Here is a 23490-nt window from a genome sequence, read left to right on the forward strand (position 1 = left end):
CAACAATTTGCTTGCGGACTTGGTGGTTTTGTGTTTGTACTCGTCATGGTCTCAGTCATGGTCAGTTTCTGTGGCAACATGATTTTGAAAATAACTCCTCTCCAACGGCCCTTTGCTGTCGCAAGTTCTGCAGGCAGCATCCCACTCTTGATGCATGACTCATTCATTGCTCATTATCATCCCACTCTCATTTCATCCTACCCAGGGTCCCCTGCTTGGATATCTGATGGAGATGGTTGTGTGGGGGCGGGGTGGTGGCTAGTATAAAGCCGGTGTATACATACTGTGATTGGTTGGTGGGATCCATTTAATCTGCTGTGACTACTACAGGGTCCGCCCCTGTACTCCTCCCCCTCGCTCTGCCCGCCCTGACGGCATCCATACACAATAGTGTGCTGTCTCTGTTCCAGGGAGAATATCAGCTCTGCACAGGGAGGAGAGGATTAGCGCAACCACTCAGCTCATCTGCATACACGTTCCCAGAGAACCACATGAGCACCCAGGGCTGCACTTCTTTTGTATAAAACCTGGCACTCCTGTTACAGAGACTCCACTTCATCTACGGTCACTGCTGTGAGAAGATTTAATAAGGACCACAGTTTTTTTCCTTTTGGATTTAAAAAAATTATTTTCAGACTTTTTTTTTGTCATTCAAATTTGCAATTTTTTGTCTGTGATGTCTCTATTTAATTGGGACAATGCAAGTAATATCATTTGATATAGTCTTGCTCTGAGCATCAAACTGTTTTGTCCTCCTTTTTTGGGACTCTCCACTGAGGTTGTTCCTTCATCTGCTTTGGGAGACTGCAGCACCAGAATGCCATCTAGAGAGTCCTACGAGGTTCACAAGGAAGAGAAGTCCCTGGTGCAAAAGGCCAAGCGAGAGGCCAATCAGGAGGATATTCTGGCGGCAGCTCTAGTGATGAGGATGGGGCCACAGAAACCTCCAGCCACTTTCTGGCAGCCACTTAAACTATTCGCCTATTCACAGCTCACCTCACTGGTTCGCAGAGCCACACTGAAGGAGAACGAGCGGACACCCAAATCTGAGAAAGTCCACAATTTCAAGGTGAGACTTCAAGATCTCTAATGAGCTGTTGCATCTCCAAAACGTTGCTTTAATTTCATCATGTGTGGCCAGAGGGCTGCTTTTCATGTTTCTCTTGTGGGAGATGGGAGGAGGAGGGGGGAGTGTTACAGAGTCAGATAGAGGGGGTGAAAAACGGAGCTGTTTTGGTCTGTCCAGTGAGCCTTTATCAAAAGAAAATCTGTTGGGTGGTCTGTGGACCACTGCTGTTAGTTTGAGCACCAGATGGAGAGATTAGGCCGATGGAGAGGGGAAACCGTGGAGGAGTGTATCCCTATTTGGCTCCAGCTCACTGTCCTAGTTTGATTGGTTAATGGGATGGAGAGCAGCAGGTGAAATATTACCTTCAAGACTTTCAAATTGCTGATGCTTACCAATCTCTTTCTGCTGCTTTGTTCGTGAGGACTCTTAAGAGAAGAGTGTATAGTTCTTGTGGTGAAAGCTCCCACAACGAAAGGATGATGTATAATTTGAGTGAAGTAATAATAAAGAGAGTATCAACAACATCTGGGCGTTAAAACAAGTCTTTTAATTTAAAACCTTCCAAATTAAGCTCCCTGAGAGTTACACACCACATGTATCAAATTAAAGTACATTTTCATACCCCACCCTCGTAAATTAATTACTCTAAAGAAATGCATTCACCACCTGCATTTAGACGGTTCTCTTGCCTGTGAACAGAAAAGAAAGATACAGACCAGAAGAATAATTATATGATCGTTTAAACGTCACAAATTGATTAGATACATGTGAAATTGTACTAAGATTCTGTAACCTTGAAAAGAAATGTCAGATGACATCAATCTGATGATGGCAGACTGTCAAAGAACTTAGGTGATATTTTTTTAACACAATGATCAAACTGCACACAGTGTTATGCCAACCAGAAGTAGGTCTTCTCTGCTGTATTTTGAATAATTGCAAAGAACAGGTAGAGTTGTGGCTTCCTTTCGCTCCCAGAGGCCTTCCTGATTGGCTGGCTGTTGTCACCTGGTGGAGTGTGGGGCTCCATTTCCTTCACCAGCAAGGTGGCCTCCTACTGTTTTCATAGCAAGTTTCCCTGACAATTTGCACCTTCACTCTTGTGAAATGTCAAATCCTACTCTGCCATGATGGCAAAGCCTTGCCTGCTGGAAGTCACAGGTGCACCTACCTCAGTATCGTCAGTTTGAGGGTCTGTTTGAACAACAATCCTCCTCCTCTGCCTCATTTAAAGCAGCAGCACCTACAGGTTTCCAGGTAAAGAAGGGTCTGGGGTGTTTATGGAACAAATGGCAGCAAATACCCACTGTCTTCTCATTGCACTTCATCACTAATATCTGTCACTGTCCTCCTCTCTGTTGTAGGTCCATACCTTTCGAGGGCCTCACTGGTGTGAACACTGTGCCAGCTTCATGTGGGGACTGATGGCTCAGGGGGTCAAATGTGCAGGTATATCTTGTTCTCATCAACACTGTGTTATATAAACTGTTTTATGTTACATGTTGCAGGCATGACTGTATATGGGTTACTTGGTTTTTAGTGCATCTGGAGCTGGATTATTGAGTTTTCATCGATAATCCCAACAGTAGTTTGTGGATTAGGGGTTGTATAATAGAGTGAAATGAGGGCTCTATAGCTATGATGTAACATGTACTTTACACTATGTTAAAACCTTATTTTGACCTAGTATTTTCCTCACTGGGTTTGGGAATGGAGTGGTCAGTTCAAACAAGCATCACTGACAGATTATTTTTAAAATCTAAAAGTAGCTCTTTATTCTTTTTATAAAATAATGACTACTTTGTTTTTTGACTCAGGGCTCGGGTTGTTCTTCACATCCTGTTGTCATTATTACAGAAACAAAGGCTATTTGTGTTTCCACTTCCATGATTTTGATGGATAAACATTTGCTGCATTATAAGTAAACACGCAACAGTAGGATCACTACAGCAGCAGACACACACAATAAAGCTCAGTTCTTTGTGTTTTGTGAAAGACATGTTGTCATGGTGTGCTCCACAGTGTGAGCATATTTTGAAAAATATCTCATAATTTTCAGTCCTTTGTGAATATACCTTTACCTTGTGTAGTAGATGTAACATACACACATTGTTATTGTGAGGTAAATGCTTCTGTTACATTTCCCCATTTGTCAAATACTGTGATGAGATTTCGGTTTCACCGTAGCTGTTGTTGGAATTCGTTTCACATCCCAGAATAGTATTATAATATAGTCTGATGTGTGTCTTTGATGTTTTATTGATGAAACAAAGTATGTCACACAAATCTGTGGGAGCTTTCGCGTTAATTATTAATGTCTTGATTTTGAACGCTGACAACATAAAAAAAAGGCACATATGTTTGGCTTTATAAAGTCTTATGTTGCCATTCCTTCAGTCTCAACCACAGCTACCAGAATCTAGGGCAGTGAAGTGTCACATGATGCTCAAATTTGCATACCAAAAAATTTTTTTCTCCCACCCCCTTTTTCTTTTTGTATGTGTGAACTGTTTTTGGCCGTGTGCCAGAAAGCCAGCCTCTGCTTGTGCTTGTTGTGCCACAATTCCTCATCAGAGTACGCCCCCCAGCCTCATCCCATCATGCCCATGAAGGAAAACAAAGCTGGCATGTCTCTTTAATGAGGAGCAGAGCTCAGAGCGTGGGGAAGGAACTCTGTTTCCACACACATTACAATTCAGCGGCTTCAACCAAAGAGCTAGGTCAAGCAGCTCAACCCCTATTTAACTTAAATACTTGGTTAAAAAAAAATCATCTAACAAATACAAATGGTGGGTTTTGTTTTCAGATCCAGTAAGAAAGGGACCGGTTTTAACTGGTAGCTCTGCTGGTCGACATGGTGATAATGTGCTGATTAGAAATTAGCAACCAGCCACCATTAAACCTCTTCTCAGAGCCCTTTCGCCTGAACTGAGCTGCAGCCTCCTCTCTATAGCAACAGAGACAGAGCTGACGGTGCAGTAAAGCAGCATCCCCTGTCTCCCGACTCCCGGTGTCCCTGGGGCCCCTTTCTCGCCCTCACCCGCCCCACCTGGGACCTGGGGCCGTCAGTGTGCTTACATGGACAACAGGAGATCAGCAGACTTGTGTCTGATGACAGGCCATCCTCTATTATATTGCCTGTCTCATATCCTTAAGAGAATCATCTCTTAAAGTAATTACATTTCTGCATCAATGCATATAAATGCAGGCTGTGTGAATTTCTCCAGGGACCCATTTTAATCTCAATATTGTCTGGAGTTCCTCCAGAAGCATAGATTTTTTGCTCTCAGAAGTATTTTTTTGTTAAAAAATTATCTGAAAACATTTGCGTTTCTTCTGAGAAAATTTTATTTTTTATCTTTTCGAAATCAAAAAGCAGATAGAGCAGACGCATTTGTAAAAAAAACAAAAACCTTTTAGTAGTTGGAGACAGCTCAAAAGATCTAAGAGCTTGAAGAGCTGCCCCATTTTAGTCTGGGAAACTAGGTCTAGTGTAGCCTGCAGCGCCTCAATTGCTGCTTCCACAGCCATTGTGTGTGAGCTTGGATCTGGAAAAGAATAGAGCACACAGCGGCAGCACTGCCTATCCCTCCTCCAGGCCACAGCATTTTCAGTGTTCCTCTAATTCCCTCCATGGGTCTCTGTTACAAAGCAGAGCTGCAGTCTCTATCTGCATCTGCTCTCCACGGGCTTCTCTGTTCCCGACAAGGTGAATCCTGCCCTGAAACAGCTGTGCCTCAGGCCCCATCCGCTGTGACTGAAGACAAAACGCAATGTGGGATACATAAACTGACATCATGACTAATATGCCATTTAAACACCCATTGTGATGCATCCTGCATCTGAAAACATCATATAGGAGAAACAAAACCAAAATGTAATTATTATTAAATGCATTTTTTGCTTGAATTACTATAAAATGCTTTCATATGAATTGAAAAAAGATACACACAAATATTTGATAGATTAATGTCCCGTCTTGTGGTTAATCATTGTTTTATATTACTGTTTTTAATAAACAAATGGCCCTGTTAAGGTGACTTTGGATCTGCCCATTGCTCAAGGGGACTCCAGTGCCATGTGTGGGGAAGAGAGAGGAGCTCTTCAGTGGTCCTGTGACATTTAGGGCGCAAACATTGATCAAGGGATTTAACACTCTTTTGCAAGCCAAAACACACATGAAACCAGCCAACCAAATCCAAATGAACCTGATGTTGAATGTGAATTTGCATAACAGTCCTCAGTAGAGAGATAAAATGACTGACCCACAGGACTTTGTATTCTGGTTGTATTGTATAGTTAATAAGAACTCTACAGAAGATTCATGAACTAAACCTCCTGGATGTCTCTCTCGCTCTCTGTAGATTGTGGTTTGAACGTCCACAAACAGTGTTCATCTCTGGTGCCCAACGACTGCAAGCCTGACCTGAGACACATCCGTAAGGTCTACAGCTGTGACCTCACGACCCTGGTGAGAGCTCATGATACAGCGCGACCGATGGTGGTGGACATGTGCATACGAGAGATCGAGTCAAGAGGTCAGTTTAGGACGCATGTGTGTGTGTGTGTGTGTGTGTGTGTGTGTGTGTGTGTATGTGTGTGTGTGTGTGTTTCATATATCTAGCTCAATATAAGACTATTTCTTTTCCAAGATGAAAATATGAAAAATGCAGTATATACTAATTTAATACATTTTAAACCCTAACAGCTATATGATTTGATGATAATAATTGGGTGAGGGGAGGCTTTCTATTGAAGGATTATAGCTGACCTGCTGCAAACTTAAGAGGAGGAATTATGGAAGCAAAGAAAGGCCATAATTATTTAAATTTGACAAGTCACCAAATACCTAATTGTGAAATTTAGTCACTGCTGAATGTTTAAAATTCAAATGATTAACTATGGTTGTCCAAGTATGGGGTTTTATTTTTTTATTTTCAATTTGGTGCCTGAATTTAACCAAGACAATTTGAGGAACCTGATTTCTTTCATCTGACTTACATTTTAGATTTTTATGAAAATGACCAATTGAATCTGAGCATCTTGGATATTGGATACTTACATTTTCTATCTGTGAAACCTAAAACATTCAGATTAACATCTGGTTTTGGAAATTGCAAAATTACCCTCGGGAAATGTCCACATTCCAATAGATGATTTTCAAAGTACTCAAAGCTATGAATTAAAAGCATTTAAATTTCAATATTTAATAGTGATTCAATTTCATAAATATCCATTACTTACAAGATCCAAACCTTTACCGCCTTTTTTTGCTTCTATGGATACATTTAGCAATTATTCTAGGACAACTAATCAAGCTTATGTCTGGTCGGGTCAGGAGACTCTTAAATTCTTCTGAAATTATATATTTTTAGAAAATGCAATAACTAAATTTTATTACTTTTAGCATTTTAGCTGATTTTATTCAGGAGCCCAACCCATTTGAAATGCCATTTAAAATTAAGTTTATGGATCCTGTTTACTGTATTTAGGACACTTGTTGTAAAACAGCTTATCTCTAATTTTGTAGTAGGCAATCTACAATATATAATTTGAGGTGTTAAAAGTCTGCTTACATTACTAACTGAGTTAATGTTTTTTTGGGCGGGGGAATGACTGAGCGGACTGATGAGTGTGCTGGTAATTGTGAATGTGTAATGAGGAATACATTACTCTGTTTCCTGCTGCCTTATTTGATTGCATTTCAGTTAAATCATTCAACTATGTAGGAAACCCATTGCTCCCTCATTGTCTGCCCTCTAATATATGTCTGTAGCTAAGTTTGATTTATGTCTCTATTATTTTGCCCAGTCATGCAGAAAACTATTTGCATCTGCCCATGTTGTTCCAGTGTGTGACATTGTGAACATTTTATCCTTAATTCCTTATGCATATTTAAGGGTGTTTAATGGCATCTCCTAAATTACCCAAGGCAATATATGCTGGTGAATTTTTTTTACATTACTTAAGACAGCCCTGACCATGTCTGAAAGGTTGTTTTATTTATTTATTTTTATGTATGTTCCACAAGGACTGAAGTCTGAAGGCCTCTACAGAATATCTGGATTTAGCGATTCGTTGGAAGAAGTCAAGATGGCGTTCGACAAAGGTATGTGTTTCTTTTCAGATTTCTGTCAGCTCATAACATGACATTGCATGCTTTCATATGTTTACATAAGACACACAGAACACTTCAGATTAATAGGAAAGTGACACATTTGTGGAAGATTAGTGTCCATCTGGGAAGGCAGATCCTATCCTGACATGTCCGTCTCATGCAGGGTTTCACAGTGTGGACAGACAGGGGGGACCTCATGGGATACAAGCCATGAATGTACTCTCACTACCTTAACCAAAGCTGTAAAAAAAAGAAAGCATAAAGGCTACTCCGCTGTGTTGGGATTCAGTAGTAGACTTAGTGAGAATGAGCCTGTCTTTGCCCAGTGAAGTGTGAATTTTAACTGTAAGAAAAACCCTGCAGCAGTGGGCTAAACTCTTCTCCAGATCCGCATGTGGGAGATCATCCATGACAGAGTGTCATTCCAACTCACAGCGCTGTGATGTTCAGTCTGCCAGCAAAAGTAGACCATGGCCTGCTCTGGAAAGCATGCATAACTGAGGGAAAGTCAGAATAAAACAGGCCAGGCGGATGATAGCAGCTACTTTGCAAAACACAGAGAGAGTAGATTTTTTTTTCCCACTCACAGTAACACAATCTCTCTATTTCTCAATCCACACTGTAGTGTCAAAGTGTTGATGTCAGACATGTTTACAGTGTGAAAACACTCTTCTTCTTATCTCCTTCATTCCATCACACATCCAACCAACAAGCAAATGTAGCACTTAAAGTAGATCAGTATATTTGATATATTTGATGAAGTTGCATATACTTGCATGATTCTTGCATAAATGTAATGCAATGTAACATCCACACAGATGGCGAGAAGACAGACATCTCAGTGAATGCCTATGAAGACATCAATATCATCGCGGGTGCACTAAAACTTTACCTCAGGGATTTGCCTGTTCCCATCATCTCATACGATGCTTACCCTAGGTTCATCGAGGCTGCAAGTAAGTTACAACGCGACAAATTAGTCAGAAACACACCTGTTTCACTGTGAACCAGTTAAAGATAGCAGTCCCTGTAGCAGTTCAAATGTATTTATGTAGTTTGCCTCATGTGATATATATATGTGATATATATATATATATATATATATATATATATATATATATATATATATATATATATATATATATATACTGTATATATATTACATGGCTTGGTTGAATACTTGATTCTCATTGGTCAGCATTCTGTGGTCTGCTATTTCAGTATAAGAGACCGTTGCCATGGACGGAGTCATCATAGACTCTGGCAGACCATTTTCTAATCAATAAAATCGTTTTTAAATCAATATTTGTGCTAATATGGAGCTCATACCGCTGATTAGCTGATCACAAAAGAAGAGAGAGGGTGGGGAAAATGTGGATTACTAACAGAGGTAATGGTAACAGTGCAAACAAGGCATTAGTTAGCTCCATGGTTAGCTCACTCACTGGGTCCACCTGGTAAAGTTAACCGTCCTGACCTGGACGTAGGCATCATCATTGGGTAACCTCTGTATGAGTAGCTGTGTAATAAGCCATGTAATAAGCCATGTAATAAGTGGGATAATGTAGAGCAAGCTGGTCATGATTGCGAATTAGAACCCCGACACAATATAGAAAACGACGGCTCGCTCTACATTATCCCTATACATTATTAAGGCTGTAGTTTGTAGGGTTGTTGTGTTTGAATGCACTTTGCACAACCACAGTCCTTTTCTATTCTAATTTATTAAAAACTATGCTTAAACAGATTTTGTGTTTGTTTTTTATTAAAAGGAAAAGATTCATTGTTCATTTTCCTCAGTTGCAGTTGGAACAGAACTGTGAAAATGCAGCTTAATGCAACCGACTTATTATTAGCCCATGACTTTGAAAGTCAACACTGACCTTAAGTCCTGAATAAGTATTCAACTCCATGCCCCTAATTTGCAAAACACAACAGTCCAGAACACAATGTTTATCTGCATTAGTCATCTCAAGCAGCCTCAGACTTCCTCTCAGAGACAAATGGCTTTTATTACCCCACAGGAAATAACTACATTGATTCCTGCTCCTCTGAGGTCAGAGAGTGTATTCTGGCCAATCTAACAATAGACTCCTTTATGTTTCTGTTCAGAGCTCACAGACCCAGAGAAGAAGCTGGAAGCTTTCCGTGAGGCTCTTGCTTTGCTGCCACCATCACACAGTGAAACTTTGAAGTACCTCATGGCGCACTTAAAAAGGTGAGCAATTCAGTCGAACTTTGCTAGAGCTAAGGGGCTGTGTTAAAATTAAAAGGAAGGAGGGGTTCCAGAAAAGTGGGATGCTAATGATTTTTTTCTTTTTGATGAAGGTAGAGTAGTATATAGTATAAAGTAATATACTATTGTTTAAATTGGAGTACACTATCTCACATATCTCTTTGCACACTTTTAGTTATTGATGGCTAAATTAACTGTATCAGTCAATAGTGTTACATTACTTTGAGATATTGTTGGGAGGGTGTTGAAAAAAGTGCAGGTCCAATACTAGTAACAATGGGTAGGGCCTTGCTTTAAAAAAAGAAAAGAAAAAAAAACATGTTGAGTCCCCCTCCCCACTAGAGTAATTTTCATTCAGTCCCTAAAATTTGGTTTATTTCCAGAATCAGTCTAAGTTTCTAAGTTTTTAATATTTTTTAATATTTTTTAATATTTTTTAATATTGTTTAATATTTTTTAATTTGAATACATATTCGCAGGGTGACACAGAATGAAAAATTCAACCTGATGAACGCGGAGAACCTCGCCATTGTTTTCGGACCCACCCTCATGCGTGCACCAAACCTGGACGCCATAACAGCACTCAATGACATCCGCTACCAGAGACAGGTGGTGGAGGTGCTCATTAAAAATGAAGAGGCACTCTTTTAAACACTGATCAGGACTTTTATAGAAGAGCTAATCATTCTTTTGTGTAAAGACTTGAATGACTGTGTGTATTACATTGATTGATACATTTTTTTAAATGCCCTGCGTATGGACTAGTGCTGACCTAACATCTGTCCTCCCCTGTTTCGGGTGTGGACGATGAACTTTACACTTGTACGTACTCTATGTCTCCCCATTTTTGTCGGGGGATTTTCAGAAGCTGACAGGCCAGCATGCTTGGTGTAAGGTCTTTGTTGCTTTGTAGTAGTAACCCAGCATGTGATAAGATCGTGTAGCGCTGTGATTTGCTTTTGTCTGTTCTGTAGTAGTCATAGTCTACATTCCCAGCTGCCTGCTGTGCAGTTTTTTCTGTTTTCTATAGCTGGATGTAAAAATAAGCTACTGATATTTCTGGGGTAATTTCTATGATGCTGTATTTTTTTTACATCCTCCCTTAGCTTGAAGTAGTTAAATTAGCCTTTCCTGTTAATGTGTCTACACTGGTGCATTTGCCTGACCTTAACATTTTTATTGTGTTATAAACAGCATTATTTGTGAATTTTATTTTTTATTGTAATGTTTTTGTACCCAACTTGTGCATGATCACTTTAATTTATTAAACCTTACTCTGAGAAATAAAAGTGCCTATTGAGTACGCTGACTTACCATAACAAAGATCTACATCATATTGTGCATTAAGCATGCATTATTTTTTTGGGGGACAGCAGAAGCAAGCTGCAAAACAACTTACTACAGTAGTTATGGCAAACATTATCATTCATTTAGAGTCGTGTTTCTGGCCACCTGCCAATTTTGAGTCAAATATTTGCTCTCATTTTAGTTCTGTTTTTGGTCTCCACCAACTCCTGAGGCTCCTAAGCTTCTAAATGTTCCACTGTATTCACCAGCTAGTTGCTAAGTGGATCTGTCAGATGTTGCTGCCATAAATACTCACTAAAGCACCAAATGTGTAATAATCCACCGCTCCCCAACCACTGCACTGTTTAGTCCTGTTTGTTTCCCAGCTGTTTTGGGAAAATACACTACATATTGGTGGTTCTATTTTTAAAGATTTTTGTCTTCGGTAGGAAATTATATTGGGGCTGACTGCCACAGACAGGAAAGGGAAGTCAGAATTGATCAGGCAAACACATGTTAGCAATAAGAAAACTATAAACATCTGACAGCATCTGTATCCTTGAAAATACTAAATAATATATTGATGCTTAAAACATCTGCAAGATGACCCTGGCAGACAACAGACTGATAGTGACTCTGCATATTCAGAATGACAGGTTATGCCTAAAAGCCTCACATTATGTGACTACATGAATCCCTCTAACAACACATCAGTCACACTGATTCCCTGTGAGATTAAAACCAACACACAACACCTAAGGCAACACCACTCTTGCACTCCGGAGACTGTTAATTATTGGATATATGTGCAAACAATGTCACATAAAATGTATGCATTTTAGGTTTGATTACCCGCAGGTTATGTCTTTCCAAACAATTTCTACAAACCAGCCATGCACAGCCAGCAGGGGCTCATTACACGACCACTGTCTTAATTAAACTGTGTAGGCTACAATAGGAGTTATTTGGATAGTGTCTTCATTCCACATTTTGTGTTAAATTATATATTTTTTCCTGTTAGCTTTTAGGTGTGATTATTACTGTCAGATATAAAATTTGATGTGACCACATAGTTTTCCTACATATTGTCTTCACATTGAGCTGTCCCCTGCATTTAGGTTTTATGCTTTAAATTTCCCCACAAAGCATCTGAGAAGCAATCACTGCTTGACATTTAATCACTTTGGTTTTGTGACCACATCACATTGAGTTAATGTAAGCCAAATTCAGACTTGTCTCTGGTGATTGTGTGGCAAAATTGGATTTTCATCCAACCGTTTAGCCTCCCCCGCCATTATCAGCCATTTTACATATATCATACCTTCATCTACATCAGGCATTGACTTCGAAAGGAGGTAAACCACACCAATAAAGCTATCGAGCTTTCTATTCCTCAGTCAGATGCTGTGATAACACCGTGCTGGAGTGATGTCTGCCAAATGCATTGTGCGGTGGATGTGCCTCATTCACAGTAATGAGACTAAATTTGAAATGCTGTGATCCATGAGATAACTGACCTTTCTCTGTTGACAGGATGGTAATGTTTTCCTCCCTGCAAACAGCTGACCTGAATACATTTTCAAATGTTGAAATATAAAGAAATATTCAGTTTAACAATGTGAAGTATTTGAAATGAAAACATATTATGTTTGTATAGGCTAATCATCGTTAGCATTTAAGTGTAATGATATTAAAAGATGATGAATGTTGCTGTGTTTGAGTTTTATATACAATGTGATTTTACATTGAACACACCAGCAGAAATACTTCCAAAATATACTTGGCAACAGTGAAACCACACATATAATGGCTTAAGAGCATGAAAATATAAGATTGTATAATGTTGCTTATCATGTCCAATGTTAGACGTTTCTATATTTATGTTGTAACATAATGTAAAATATACCACTCAACACACATCATATACTCTACTATGAAAACTCTAATCCTCTTAATCTTCATTGAGGCATCCAGTATGTTGTCCAGTTTTCATCCACCCCCCTGCAAATATTACATGGTACGCTTTCATTCAGATTCAATGAGCATTTAATCACTTACGGAACACACAGCTCATAGTCCTCTAGAGACTGGAGTTGTGGTGTGAGCCTTCAAAGTGTTTTAATTAACACTGGACAGAGCACCAAAACGCCTGGGACTACAAGTCGACTGAGCAGATACAATGCTGGCTTGTCCTGTGTTACATGACAGACTTGAAGAAAGCCAAAGCAGTGCTTTTGGTGTAAATTCAGGTGGCCTGAGCGATTGGAGATAGAGAGGGGGTGGGTTGAGACAAATCTCTCTTAATTCAGACTTTGCCAAAATGGTCATTTGTCCCTAAGTGAGATGAATGAGGCGTGCGGTTGAGTGACTGGCTGATTGAACGGATTTGGGATGTAAGGAAATTGAGTTGCCTGACCCATCACGGGCCGACAGGGTGGGGTAGTGCAGAGCGAAAGAGGGAAAATTGGGTGTAACACCTGGCCCCCATGAAACACACCAGGCTGTTTGAACATCTGAATATACATCTGAATTATCTAAGATTATAATATAATTAATTTTTAGGGGCAACTGGACATGAGAGGCACTATGAGAATCCTTTCACAATAAATAAAACAAAGCTTCATCATCCACATTGAAAGGCTAACTACATCACTAAACAGAAAACACTGCAGTGTATTAACATTTAATAAATGGTTTAAAACACATTAAAATGATGTAAGCATATACGTTAGTCAGAGTAACCATGTATTAATTAGCATTACTCAAAAAAACATAAAAACACTTTCTCATATCTTACTCTATCTAATCCCGTATCTAGCTAATCATTTACCTTCACTAAAACTCTTATTAAGGTTAGTTAAAGTTTTTAATTCTATTTGCCTTAAGAATAATTTCAAGGTTTAGGAATGAATGTTCAAGGGAACCTTTCATAAATATGCATAAACAATTTGCAGATATACATATAAACATTTACGTCTCATATCGTATATTTTCAGAAAATTCTTACAAATTCAAGAAATTCCAGATTTTTTCCAGTTAATCTACCAGACAAGCAATGCTCTGGGGTTTTGTTGATTTTTTGCATGCCAGACAGTTAAAGGTGCTGTATACGACATTCAGAGTCTGGGCTGGGATTGCCTGCACACGGCTTTCACCTCTGATGTCACAAGCAAACATGGAGGGGGCTGAGCCGAAATGGCAGTGCCTAGCGGCGCCAATGGTCCTAACAGTGCTAACAGCGCTAACATTGACAACAGCACTGACAGAGCTAATGTGGTAATGGGGCTTAGCTCATAGTTTCAAAGGTATGCACTCAGATGCACTAACATGCACAGGCGGCCGGCCTGGCTACCAAAACAAAGAACAGAAAGAACAGATTTAGTTAAAAATGTACTTATTTATTAAGATCCAAAGGCCTAAAATCAAATGAATGTCACATGTCACCCAAACTAAAATGATCACAACCAACACATCACATGAAACCGTCACTCATAGACTAGAGAGCATTCCTTGGGACGAGCCGATATAAACTATACTATACATGTGAAATCATTACTCAATGTGTGTTTTCAAGGGGCTACAAATTATCATATGGACCTGTATATGCAGATTTAAAGAAAGCAAGGATAGTTTATCAAAAAAGCAGCAGCAAGCATGTGCTTTTCTCACCTCAAGGTTGTGTGTGGCCAAGTTCACGATGGGATATTTCAGTGGTGGATTACTCTGGCATGTTCATCTCACAACAGATGACAAAGAATGTGGTGCTCTCAAATGACAAGCATTGGCAGCCAGTCACTCACATCCGCTGTCAGATAATAACAACAAGGCTGCCAGTGGAGAGCTTGGAGCCTGTACCATAAGTCATTTGGCAGTGCTGAAAGAATGTTTTAGGTGGGTCAAACCTTTCTTAATTCTCAAGTGGTGAACGGGCAGCGTGTTGAAGTTGGATCTTGGTTTTGGGATTTATTGGCAAGAATGAATACTGTATTTTTCATTTTTTATCTAGTCATTCTAGCAGGTAAGAACTTAAGAACATGTGTGTTGGTTACCTGTGGAAATAAATGTCTGTATACTTGGAGGGAATTAGTTTTTAATTAATAATGAAGTTAGAGAAAGTTGGAGTCTATAAAACCGATTACTAAACCCTGTTTGCATTAATTATGTTAATTGAAACTGCTCTGTGGTCAGTGAAAGCTGATCCAATTCAAATAACGAAACTAATGAGCAAATTTGAATTCTGTGCAAAGCGGCTCTTTGATTGACAAGGACATGTGTGCTGTTTTCATTTAGCTTTTTAACCTTTTGTTGATCTGTCACCACATGAAGTCACCTGCATAATCATGCGATTCCTTAGTTTACTGAGTTGTATATCTGGAGAATCATTCAACCATTTAAACAACATGTTGCTGTAAAATGAACTTTATTTCAAGGTCAGCTGAAAAATGAAAGGGGATCCTGCTTTGGCTCGTGACAGATATGTAGCAGAAAAAGCATAAGAACATCTCTGTTAACAATCTTACAAGGGTGCCATTGCATGTTTGAGTGCAGTATTACCAAATATAGAGCCCAAATATATATATGCAAATACATACATTTACTCTACAGGCCTGCAGGTTTCAGAACATGTGCTTGAATGAAATTCCCTCATGGTATTCTCTGCTATATAGCCTGGAAACTTTGTTCAAAACCTTTAAAAAATTAGCATATAGACTTTTTTTAAATCACCAAAATGTATGTATTTAATGACCAGCATTGTTAGTGCTTTACTCAATGCACACTTTAAACACACCAAGTAAAAGTGGGACCTTTTCAGTCTACTTAAAAAACAACATAGTACATGCACATACTGTATATTCGCCAACACCTTACACCTATTATGACGCTTGCTACATCTATTTTTATCTCATATTAAATGAACTTGTCTCAAGTCAAGCCTTGCTGAAGGATCAGATGTTCTTAAAGTGATATTCTACTTTGGCACAACATGATCATTATCCAACACACTCAAAGGGCAGTGTGAGGAGTAAAGAAAGATATATTTCACCGTTGAAATGCCTTCAATAACATCAATGGGCCTGTGTGGTGTGTTTTTTATTTTAGGTACCGTCTGGGCCTCTTCTGATGAAACACGTCTGGTCAAAACCCTCTTCACCGGCTACAATAAGGTTGTCCGTCCTGTCAATCACTTCAAGGACTCGGTGGTTGTTACTGTGGGCCTTCAGCTCATCCAGCTCATCAGTGTGGTGAGGTCTCATGTCACCACATCACCCCATCTGTATTAAGATTCACTGTCATCAACTGTCTAAACACATTTATCTGGATTCACAGGATGAGGTCAACCAGATCGTCAGCAGCAATGTGCGACTGAAACAGGTTTGATACATGTTTGTTTGTGTTGTTGTGAATTCATAAAAAAAGACTGTGAACACACCATCATATTACAGAAAGCCTCAATAATGTATACAAATAAAAGGGATGGGCAAAAATATATCATCATGCCTCTAGTTACAAACAATAAATATCTAAAATGTGAAAAAATAAATCATGCTGCCAAAAAATATAATTATATATACAAATGTTTGAAAACACTATTAACATTTAAAATGTTATTACATACTATATACTGTCTTTTGTTCTGGATGTCCGTTTTTTTTCAGCAATGGAAAGATGTGAACTTGCAGTGGAACCCAGAGGATTACGGTGGCATCAAAAAGATCAGAGTTCCCTCTACTGACATTTGGCGGCCTGATCTGGTTCTCTACAACAAGTATGTTACCAGGCTATATTTGAGCCATGTCATGTCCATCTTTTATTATTTCATAAACCCTTTTTTTATTAGCGTAACGTAACATAGAGCATCCAGACCTCTAGTTACAATTAACACACCTATCAGGGATGTTTTGAATCACACTTTTCTATATTCCAGTATGCAGTGTGCAAAAGCTCAGATTTCATTAGGCTAAATCTGGACTCTGGACTGTATTGCAGGTCCCCCCTCCTCCCACCATATGCTGCATCTGACACGCTGCTTTATTCCCTGACAACCCGCTCCGCTGCCACAACAATTTGTGCCAAGCGGAGTGCTGTTTGGCTGGGGTGTGACAGCAGCATGGACCCATCTTCAGGCCTTGATGGCCGCCTGCATCAACATTTAACCTATTATCTCCCATGTTGATAATGCCTGTGTTTGTATACCCCCAGTGCTGATGGAGACTTTGCCATCGTTCATGAGACCAAAGTGCTGCTGGAGTACACAGGAATGATCACGTGGAACCCACCTGCCATCTTCAAGAGCTACTGTGAAATCATTGTACTGCATTTCCCCTTTGACCTCCAGAACTGCAGTATGAAGCTGGGTACCTGGACCTACGATGGAAACTTGGTCGTCGTCAATCCTGTAATTCCATTCAGACCATTTCTATAAAGGAATAGTTCTACATTTTGGGAAATGCAGTTATTTGTTTTCTCGCTGAGATTTAGATGAGAAGATCGATACTACTCTCATATTTGTTTATATAATATAAAGGCTACAGCCAGCAGCCAGTTAGCTTAGCTTAGCATAATCATTAGGGAGAAACAGCTAGCCTGGCTCTGTCCAAAGGTAAAAATCTGCCTACCAGGACCTCTACAGCTCACTAATTAGCATATAATATATTGCATTTCATCAGTACGTAATCCAAAGGGGAAAAACTCCTACATATTATAGTTTTATGGGGGGGTTGTTCCAGACTATTTCTTGACTGGGAGCAGTGACTTCCTTGAGTCCCGTAAAAACAAAACTGTTTGTGTACAGATTAAATAAAAGAGATATAAAGTGTTAATTAGCGAGCTTGTACCTTTGGATTGAGCCAGGCCTGCTGTTTCCCGCTGCCTTCAGGCTTCATGCTAAGCTAAGCTAACTGTCTCCTGGCTGTAGCTTCATGCCATAGAGACATGAGAGTGGCGATATTGTCATCTAACTCTCTGCAAGAAGAACAATGGTGCAAATGGTGTAAATCGCAGTAATGACTTTATATGATTCTTCTTCAAAATTGGGGCAGTAACCTCCTTTTTTATAAAAAATAAGTAGTCTTCCCCAGGTCAACAGGATACTAACAAACTTTGCAACATAACATTACAACCCACTCCAGAACCACATTTTATAGAACAGATTCTGTATACTCAACTGTAGGAATACAACCTAAACACAGTTTAACGCCCTTTCTAACAAACACAATTCAGAGTACAATATATAATAATAACATATTTCAATGAAATCATCGTTGGTTATTGCTTCTTCTTACCAGGACAGTGACCGCCCTGATCTGAGTAACTTTATGGAAAGTGGAGAGTGGGTGATGAAGGATTTCCGCGGCTGGAAACACTGGGTGTACTACGCTTGCTGCCCGGACACACCTTACCTGGACATCACCTACCACTTCCTCATGCTGCGGCTCCCACTGTACTTCATCGTCAATGTCATCATCCCCTGCATGCTCTTTTCCTTCTTGACTGGCCTTGTCTTCTATCTTCCTACAGACTCTGGTATGTTGACACTGATTCTACATTGTTCCTTTTCACTGCATAACACTAAGTATCAGTTAATAGCATAGTGGCATTATGACATAAAAAAAACATCAGCGCAAAGTTGCGTTTTTCTGATTTTCAAGAATAAGATTAATACCACTGTCATATTTGTCTGTGAAATATAAAGCTTCAGCCAGAAGGCAGTTAGCTTAGCTTAGCACAAAGACTGGCAATCAGGGGAACACAGCTAGCCTGGCTCGGTCCAACAAGCTCGCTAATTAACATGTTATATTTATTTTGTTTAATCTGTCCAAAAACAGTTGGGAAAAACTGGTTTAATGGGACTCCAGGCAGTCACTGCTCTCACCCAAGAAACAGTCTGGCACAAAATCATCCATAAAACTGTATCATGATGTTTTTACATTTCCATTTCTGTATGGATTAAACAAACATGTTACAAACATGCTAGTTACCAGAGCCGGTCTACGGAGAGCCATTTCACCCCCTATTTAGCCCCATTGTACCAAATTTGGTTGCAGTTCCACCAGAGTTCCACTGGGGGTGATCGCAGACGAGTACAAAATGAATGGGACTCTATGGAGCTAGACGGCTAAATTTGTCTCTTTCGCATGACTGCCGTTGACAAATCTCAGATTTCATTGTAGTTTTTGCAAGTTCAACATGAATTATAGGTTGAAAGTTGAATGAAAGAGTACTTATGTCCTTTCGATTTCTTACAGGTTGAGTCGTTGTTGCCCATACCACGCTAGCATTCTGCTAATGAATGCTGAATGGTCAGTAAAGGACTGATTACGACTAGAGATCCCGCTTGACGGCATCCGAAACGGAACCAGAATGTCAGAGTGAATATTTTGGCGTGGTCTTTAAAACATTAGAAAACCTCTTTCTAGCACGTGTATTGACAGGGAGAGCCTAACCTGTCAGCTGTGTTGTCGATGCCTCGAGAGAACAAAGGAAGTGACTCAGAGCTTGCCGTAAAGCAGTATCTCTGGCCATAGGATGTGTATGACGTCACTGACATTTTAAAAGTCTTTTTAGAACAAAAAAGCCACTTTAAAAAAATCGAACACCCAGCAGTGTGTATTTTCTTAGCCTCCCCTTTCGAATGCAACGTTCAAATTACTAGACAATGATATCCTGAGAAAAGTGGATTTTGAGGGGTATAGCTCCATAGTCCACCATTCATTCTGCACTTGCCTGTGAGCGCCCCCAGAACCTGGAACCAGAGTGGAACTGCAACCAGTTCAGAAGCCAAAAGTATGAGAGTGGAACTTCTTCCCTTACTAGAAATTCTTTGTAGTTACTGAGGTTTAGCAGATTTTTACCTTTGAACAGAGCCAGGCTAACTGTTTCCCTAGCTGCCTATCACCTTTAAAGCCCAATTGGCTCACCGTCTGGCACATTCTTGGTGACGACAAGGACTCCAGGAAATCACTGTATCCAGATAAGAAATTAGATTTAGTTTTAATTAGTGAGCTTTTGAGGTACTGGTCGGAGAATTTTGTTGTCTTCGGTAAGAACCAGGCTAGCGGTTTCCCCCTGTTTCTACTCTTTGGGCTAAGCTAAGCTAATTGTTTCCTGGCTGTTGTTTCATGTTTTACCCACAGACAGAGGTATTTCCTTAACTCTCAGAAGGAAATCAAAGAAGCTTATATCCCAAAATGTAAACTATTTCTATATATGTTTGTGTTTATGTTTATGACAGTAAATGTCAATCAAAGGTCTGATTTACTTTGTCAAAAGTAATTAGCTCTGTTTTCATGATATGATATGAAAACATAGATATGATATAAATAACTTACATCGTGTTTGACAAATCCTTGTTCCTAATTCTGAGGTGCTACATCGGCTGCTGCAGTAACTGCACTGCTTGTGTGCACATCTGGCCGTGTTCCCAGTGTGTAGGTCTGCCTCATTACCCAGGGTCCCTCTGTGCTGTCATGTCTGAAAGCAGACCTTTGCTTTAATGTATAATACATCACTTGATCCCAGTTTCTGATATGACTGCTGACAGGAAAGTGTGGAAGAGAGGCTGGTGCCAAAAGATGCTCTCTCTGGGATAACTGCTCTTACTGAGCAACAAAAACATGTCTTACTTTTTACTTGTGAAACGGTGTCAGAATCTGTTTACTTGTAGTATAGTTGGGTTTAGAAACAACAACAACAAAACTCTTTAAATTTGATTTGCTGGTGTGGGTGAACAGTGCATATTGTGTTGTTGTGTTATTGTGTATATAGCCTAGTAGAGGTGGAATCCTGATTGGATGGCTAGAACTATTTACTCATAGCAACAGCTCTCCCTTGTGGCAGTGTATTACGGTTGCTCCACATTTTCCACTCCGATTTCAGGGTTATTTCAATGTGTCCTTTAAAGTAAATATGTGTTTAAATAACACATAATGTTTTTTAGTTATCTTAATTATCTTACTGAAAACACAATGTGTTCTAACTACATCTATGCTCAATTAGAAACATTTTGGGACAGATGTTATGGTCCAAAATTTGGGGTTTCCAACCTTTTTGCTTTGTGACCCCTCAAAATTAAGCAATGCTGATCATCCTTGGTTTCATGTTTATCAGTTGTGACCAGTTAACCTGAAGAACTATTTATTTTTAATGACTTTTTATGATTATTTGAATGATTTGAGTCCGCAATATGTATTATTCAGAAATTAACAAGAAAAAGATTAGAGGAACGTCTTAGTAAATAAGTGAATAAGATATTGTATAGCAAAAAAATGCTATTTTTTTTAGTTTAATTAAGTTGATATCAAGGTCCTTTTAGTAGCTGTTTTAAAGATTTTGATAATCTCACATATGCAAATCCATCTGCTGATGAAGATTATGTGTTACTAAATGGATCTTGAGGTTAGATTGTTTTGTCAATTTTTTTTTTCTGCTTTCCAATTCTGTTACTAATCTCACGATCCCTTCAGATTACCATTCTAATCGACCAACTAAAAAGCCGGTATAGAAGCAGTGAAGATGTCACGTTGTGTCTCCCAGGTGAGAAAATGACGCTAAGCATCTCTGTCTTACTGTCTCTGACTGTGTTCCTGCTGGTCATTGTGGAGCTGATCCCCTCTACCTCCAGCGCTGTACCACTCATTGGGAAGTACATGCTCTTCACCATGGTCTTCGTCATTGCCTCCATCATCATCACTGTCATTGTCATCAACACCCACCACCGCTCCCCCAGCACTCACACAATGCCGGACTGGGTTCGCAAGGTGAGCACATAAGCAGAGGAGAAACAGTTAATGACTTATATTGTTTTGATTGTAAAGTTGAATTACTAGAAATTAATCAATCCTATTCCCAAACTTTGAAGAACAATTCTTACATTTTTTTCTCTGTATCATATTGCCATCTAGTGGTATCAGACAGAACATCTTTATTTTTGATTTAATCCAACTGCTTTCATGTTGTATAATCTTTGACATGGTGCATATATTTTGTCTTTCTATGACAGGTTTTTATTGAAACCATTCCCAACATCATGTTCTTCTCAACAATGAAACGCCCAGGGAAGGAAAATAAGACTAAATCTAGTATCTATGGTGCTGATTTTGACATCTCAGACATCTCTGGCAACCAGACCTCTTCTATTCCCTACCAGTCACCCATCACCAAGAACCCTGATGTCCGCAGTGCCATTGAAGGAGTCAAGTACATCGCAGAAACCATGAAATCAGATGAGGAATCCAACAATGTAATCTTTCTTACACAGAAAGTGTCACTAATTATGGTTCTTTAATGAGTCTTGCTTTTGTGTGGTGACACATTGTGCATCTTCTCTTTCCAGGCTGCTGAAGAGTGGAAGTTTGTGGCCATGGTGTTGGATCATATTCTACTGTGTGTGTTCATGGCTGTCTGTCTCATCGGCACATTAGGCGTGTTTGCAGGCCGTCTAATTGAGCTGAGCATGCTCTAAGGGTCTGCACCTTATGTTTCGCCGGTTTTATTTCTCAGATGACACGTTGTTGCTCAACGTGAAATGTATGACCTTTACTTCTGAAGCTGTAGGTATGTTGCCTGGCAGCATTCACAGTTTATATTACCTGTCTCTGTTTGCTCTTTGGTGTTTTGGTCCTATATGTGTAAAGGATCACGTTGTATACAGTAGTACAGTATATCTTCATATTTTATGACATAGCAGTGTTGCTTTTCTTTTTTTAGGGAATACATGTGTGCAATTGAAATGTTGAATTAATTCAAAAGAAAGATTTGGATTATTTTCCTTGACATGTTTATAGGGAACAACTAAATAAAAGGGGTTTTGTCTGTTTTTTGTCAGGGTGATTGAAGTGCAGTCTTGCTCAGTGTCCTTACTGTATATCAGAATCCTTATGACCTGTAACTTTGACAAACTGACCAGTTATGTTGCACATTTTTAAATATTTCATTAATTTAAAGGTGGAAAAGTAGAAATTTAAATACGTAGGTACCATATAATCACACATTAACTCTGATATGGGGTTTGGACTTTTGGCTGATGATACTTTTACACTTCTACTTTTACACCCCTGATTTGTAAGTGATCTGTTGGACAATAGAAACACAAGCAATGACGCTGATGAGACAGAAAAAAAACAGTTAAGTTGTGGATTGTGGATATGGTGAAGTTTTTCCTAAATAACCGCTGTCACATTACTACGGCAGCGCACTGCATTAACTCATAATTATGAGAAAAGATCTCATAATTATGAGGTAGGCTACTACCTCATACATTGTCTAAATTATTTTTCTTTGGTGGATGCAATGCACTTCTGTACATTATACAGTCATACAATACATTGTTAACATTAAGATATTGATTACTGCAGCTTTAACTGAATAAATAAAAGATTAAAACTACAAAGGATTTAAAAAAACACTTGGGCGGATGTGTAGCTGGAGGTGTACAGGGGGTGACATTGACCCATGACCTGTTTCCAACTTGACTTTTGTTTTTGTTTTTACATGTGTGACTCTTTATTCTGTGATCAGCAATTTCAGTTTCCCCAACAATTTGTGCCACCCCTTAAACATATTGGGAATCTTACTGTTTTTCTTTATTTAATGATATCATAACACATTAATTTTTCACCAGCCAAATACATGCTGCATTTTTGTGCAAATAATCATTTAAGTTTGTATGAAATAAATAAGTTAAAAAAATATGAAATATGAATTCAAATACACAATAATTAAAATAAACAATTTTCAAAAACTTACCAAGCAACTCTTCACAATACAATGCTTACAAGCATG

At 39.1% G+C, this 23490-nt stretch overlaps 2 protein-coding genes across 7 annotated transcripts; both read left to right on the forward strand.

Moving 5' to 3' along the window:
* The first annotated feature begins 817 nt into the window (after positions 1-817).
* chn1 (chimerin 1) lies at positions 818-10583 on the forward strand. 5 transcript variants are annotated; one of them, XM_028591763.1, is made up of 7 exons: positions 818-1069; positions 2434-2518; positions 5434-5607; positions 7101-7178; positions 8006-8143; positions 9300-9405; positions 9903-10583. In XM_028591763.1, exons 1-7 carry the CDS (start codon positions 818-820, stop codon positions 10072-10074), a joined length of 1005 nt encoding a protein of 334 aa, XP_028447564.1. In that variant the 3' UTR covers positions 10075-10583. The 5 variants fall into 5 exon arrangements, with proteins under 5 accessions (XP_028447564.1, XP_028447566.1, XP_028447567.1 ...); XM_028591765.1 differs by lacking the exon at positions 8006-8143; XM_028591766.1 differs by lacking the exon at positions 5434-5607.
* A 4028-nt stretch (positions 10584-14611) lies between these two features.
* On the forward strand, positions 14612-22525 carry LOC114564501 (acetylcholine receptor subunit alpha). Of its 2 annotated transcripts, XM_028591882.1 has the most exons (9): positions 14612-14728; positions 15811-15953; positions 16039-16083; positions 16368-16477; positions 16912-17107; positions 17997-18234; positions 21244-21467; positions 21710-21949; positions 22043-22525. In XM_028591882.1, the coding sequence occupies exons 1-9, from the start codon at positions 14686-14688 to the stop codon at positions 22169-22171; spliced, it is 1368 nt and encodes a 455-aa protein (XP_028447683.1). In that variant the 5' UTR covers positions 14612-14685; the 3' UTR covers positions 22172-22525. The 2 variants fall into 2 exon arrangements, with proteins under 2 accessions (XP_028447683.1, XP_028447681.1); XM_028591880.1 differs by lacking the exon at positions 14612-14728 and having other exon boundaries at positions 15689-15953.
* The last annotated feature ends 965 nt before the right edge of the window (positions 22526-23490 follow it).

Source organism: Perca flavescens, chromosome 11, assembly GCF_004354835.1.
Source record: "Perca flavescens isolate YP-PL-M2 chromosome 11, PFLA_1.0, whole genome shotgun sequence".
Taxonomy (NCBI): domain Eukaryota; kingdom Metazoa; phylum Chordata; class Actinopteri; order Perciformes; family Percidae; genus Perca; species Perca flavescens.

What these genes read in the sequence shown, in the direction of transcription:
- LOC114564501 (XM_028591880.1), top strand. Translation starts at nt 15,762, where the DNA reads ATGCCTTCAATAACATCAATGGGCCTGTGTGGTGTGTTTTTTATTTTA. An exon ending in GATCTGGTTCTCTACAACAA is followed by an intron (nt 16,478 to 16,911) that starts GTATGTTACCAG and finishes GTATACCCCCAG; the next exon opens with TGCTGATGGAGACTTTGCCA. An exon ending in CTATCTTCCTACAGACTCTG is followed by an intron (nt 18,235 to 21,243) that starts GTATGTTGACAC and finishes TGTGTCTCCCAG; the next exon opens with GTGAGAAAATGACGCTAAGC.
- chn1 (XM_028591763.1), top strand. Translation starts at nt 818, where the DNA reads ATGCCATCTAGAGAGTCCTACGAGGTTCACAAGGAAGAGAAGTCCCTG. An exon ending in TCAGGGGGTCAAATGTGCAG is followed by an intron (nt 2,519 to 5,433) that starts GTATATCTTGTT and finishes CGCTCTCTGTAG; the next exon opens with ATTGTGGTTTGAACGTCCAC. An exon ending in ACGAGAGATCGAGTCAAGAG is followed by an intron (nt 5,608 to 7,100) that starts GTCAGTTTAGGA and finishes ATGTTCCACAAG; the next exon opens with GACTGAAGTCTGAAGGCCTC.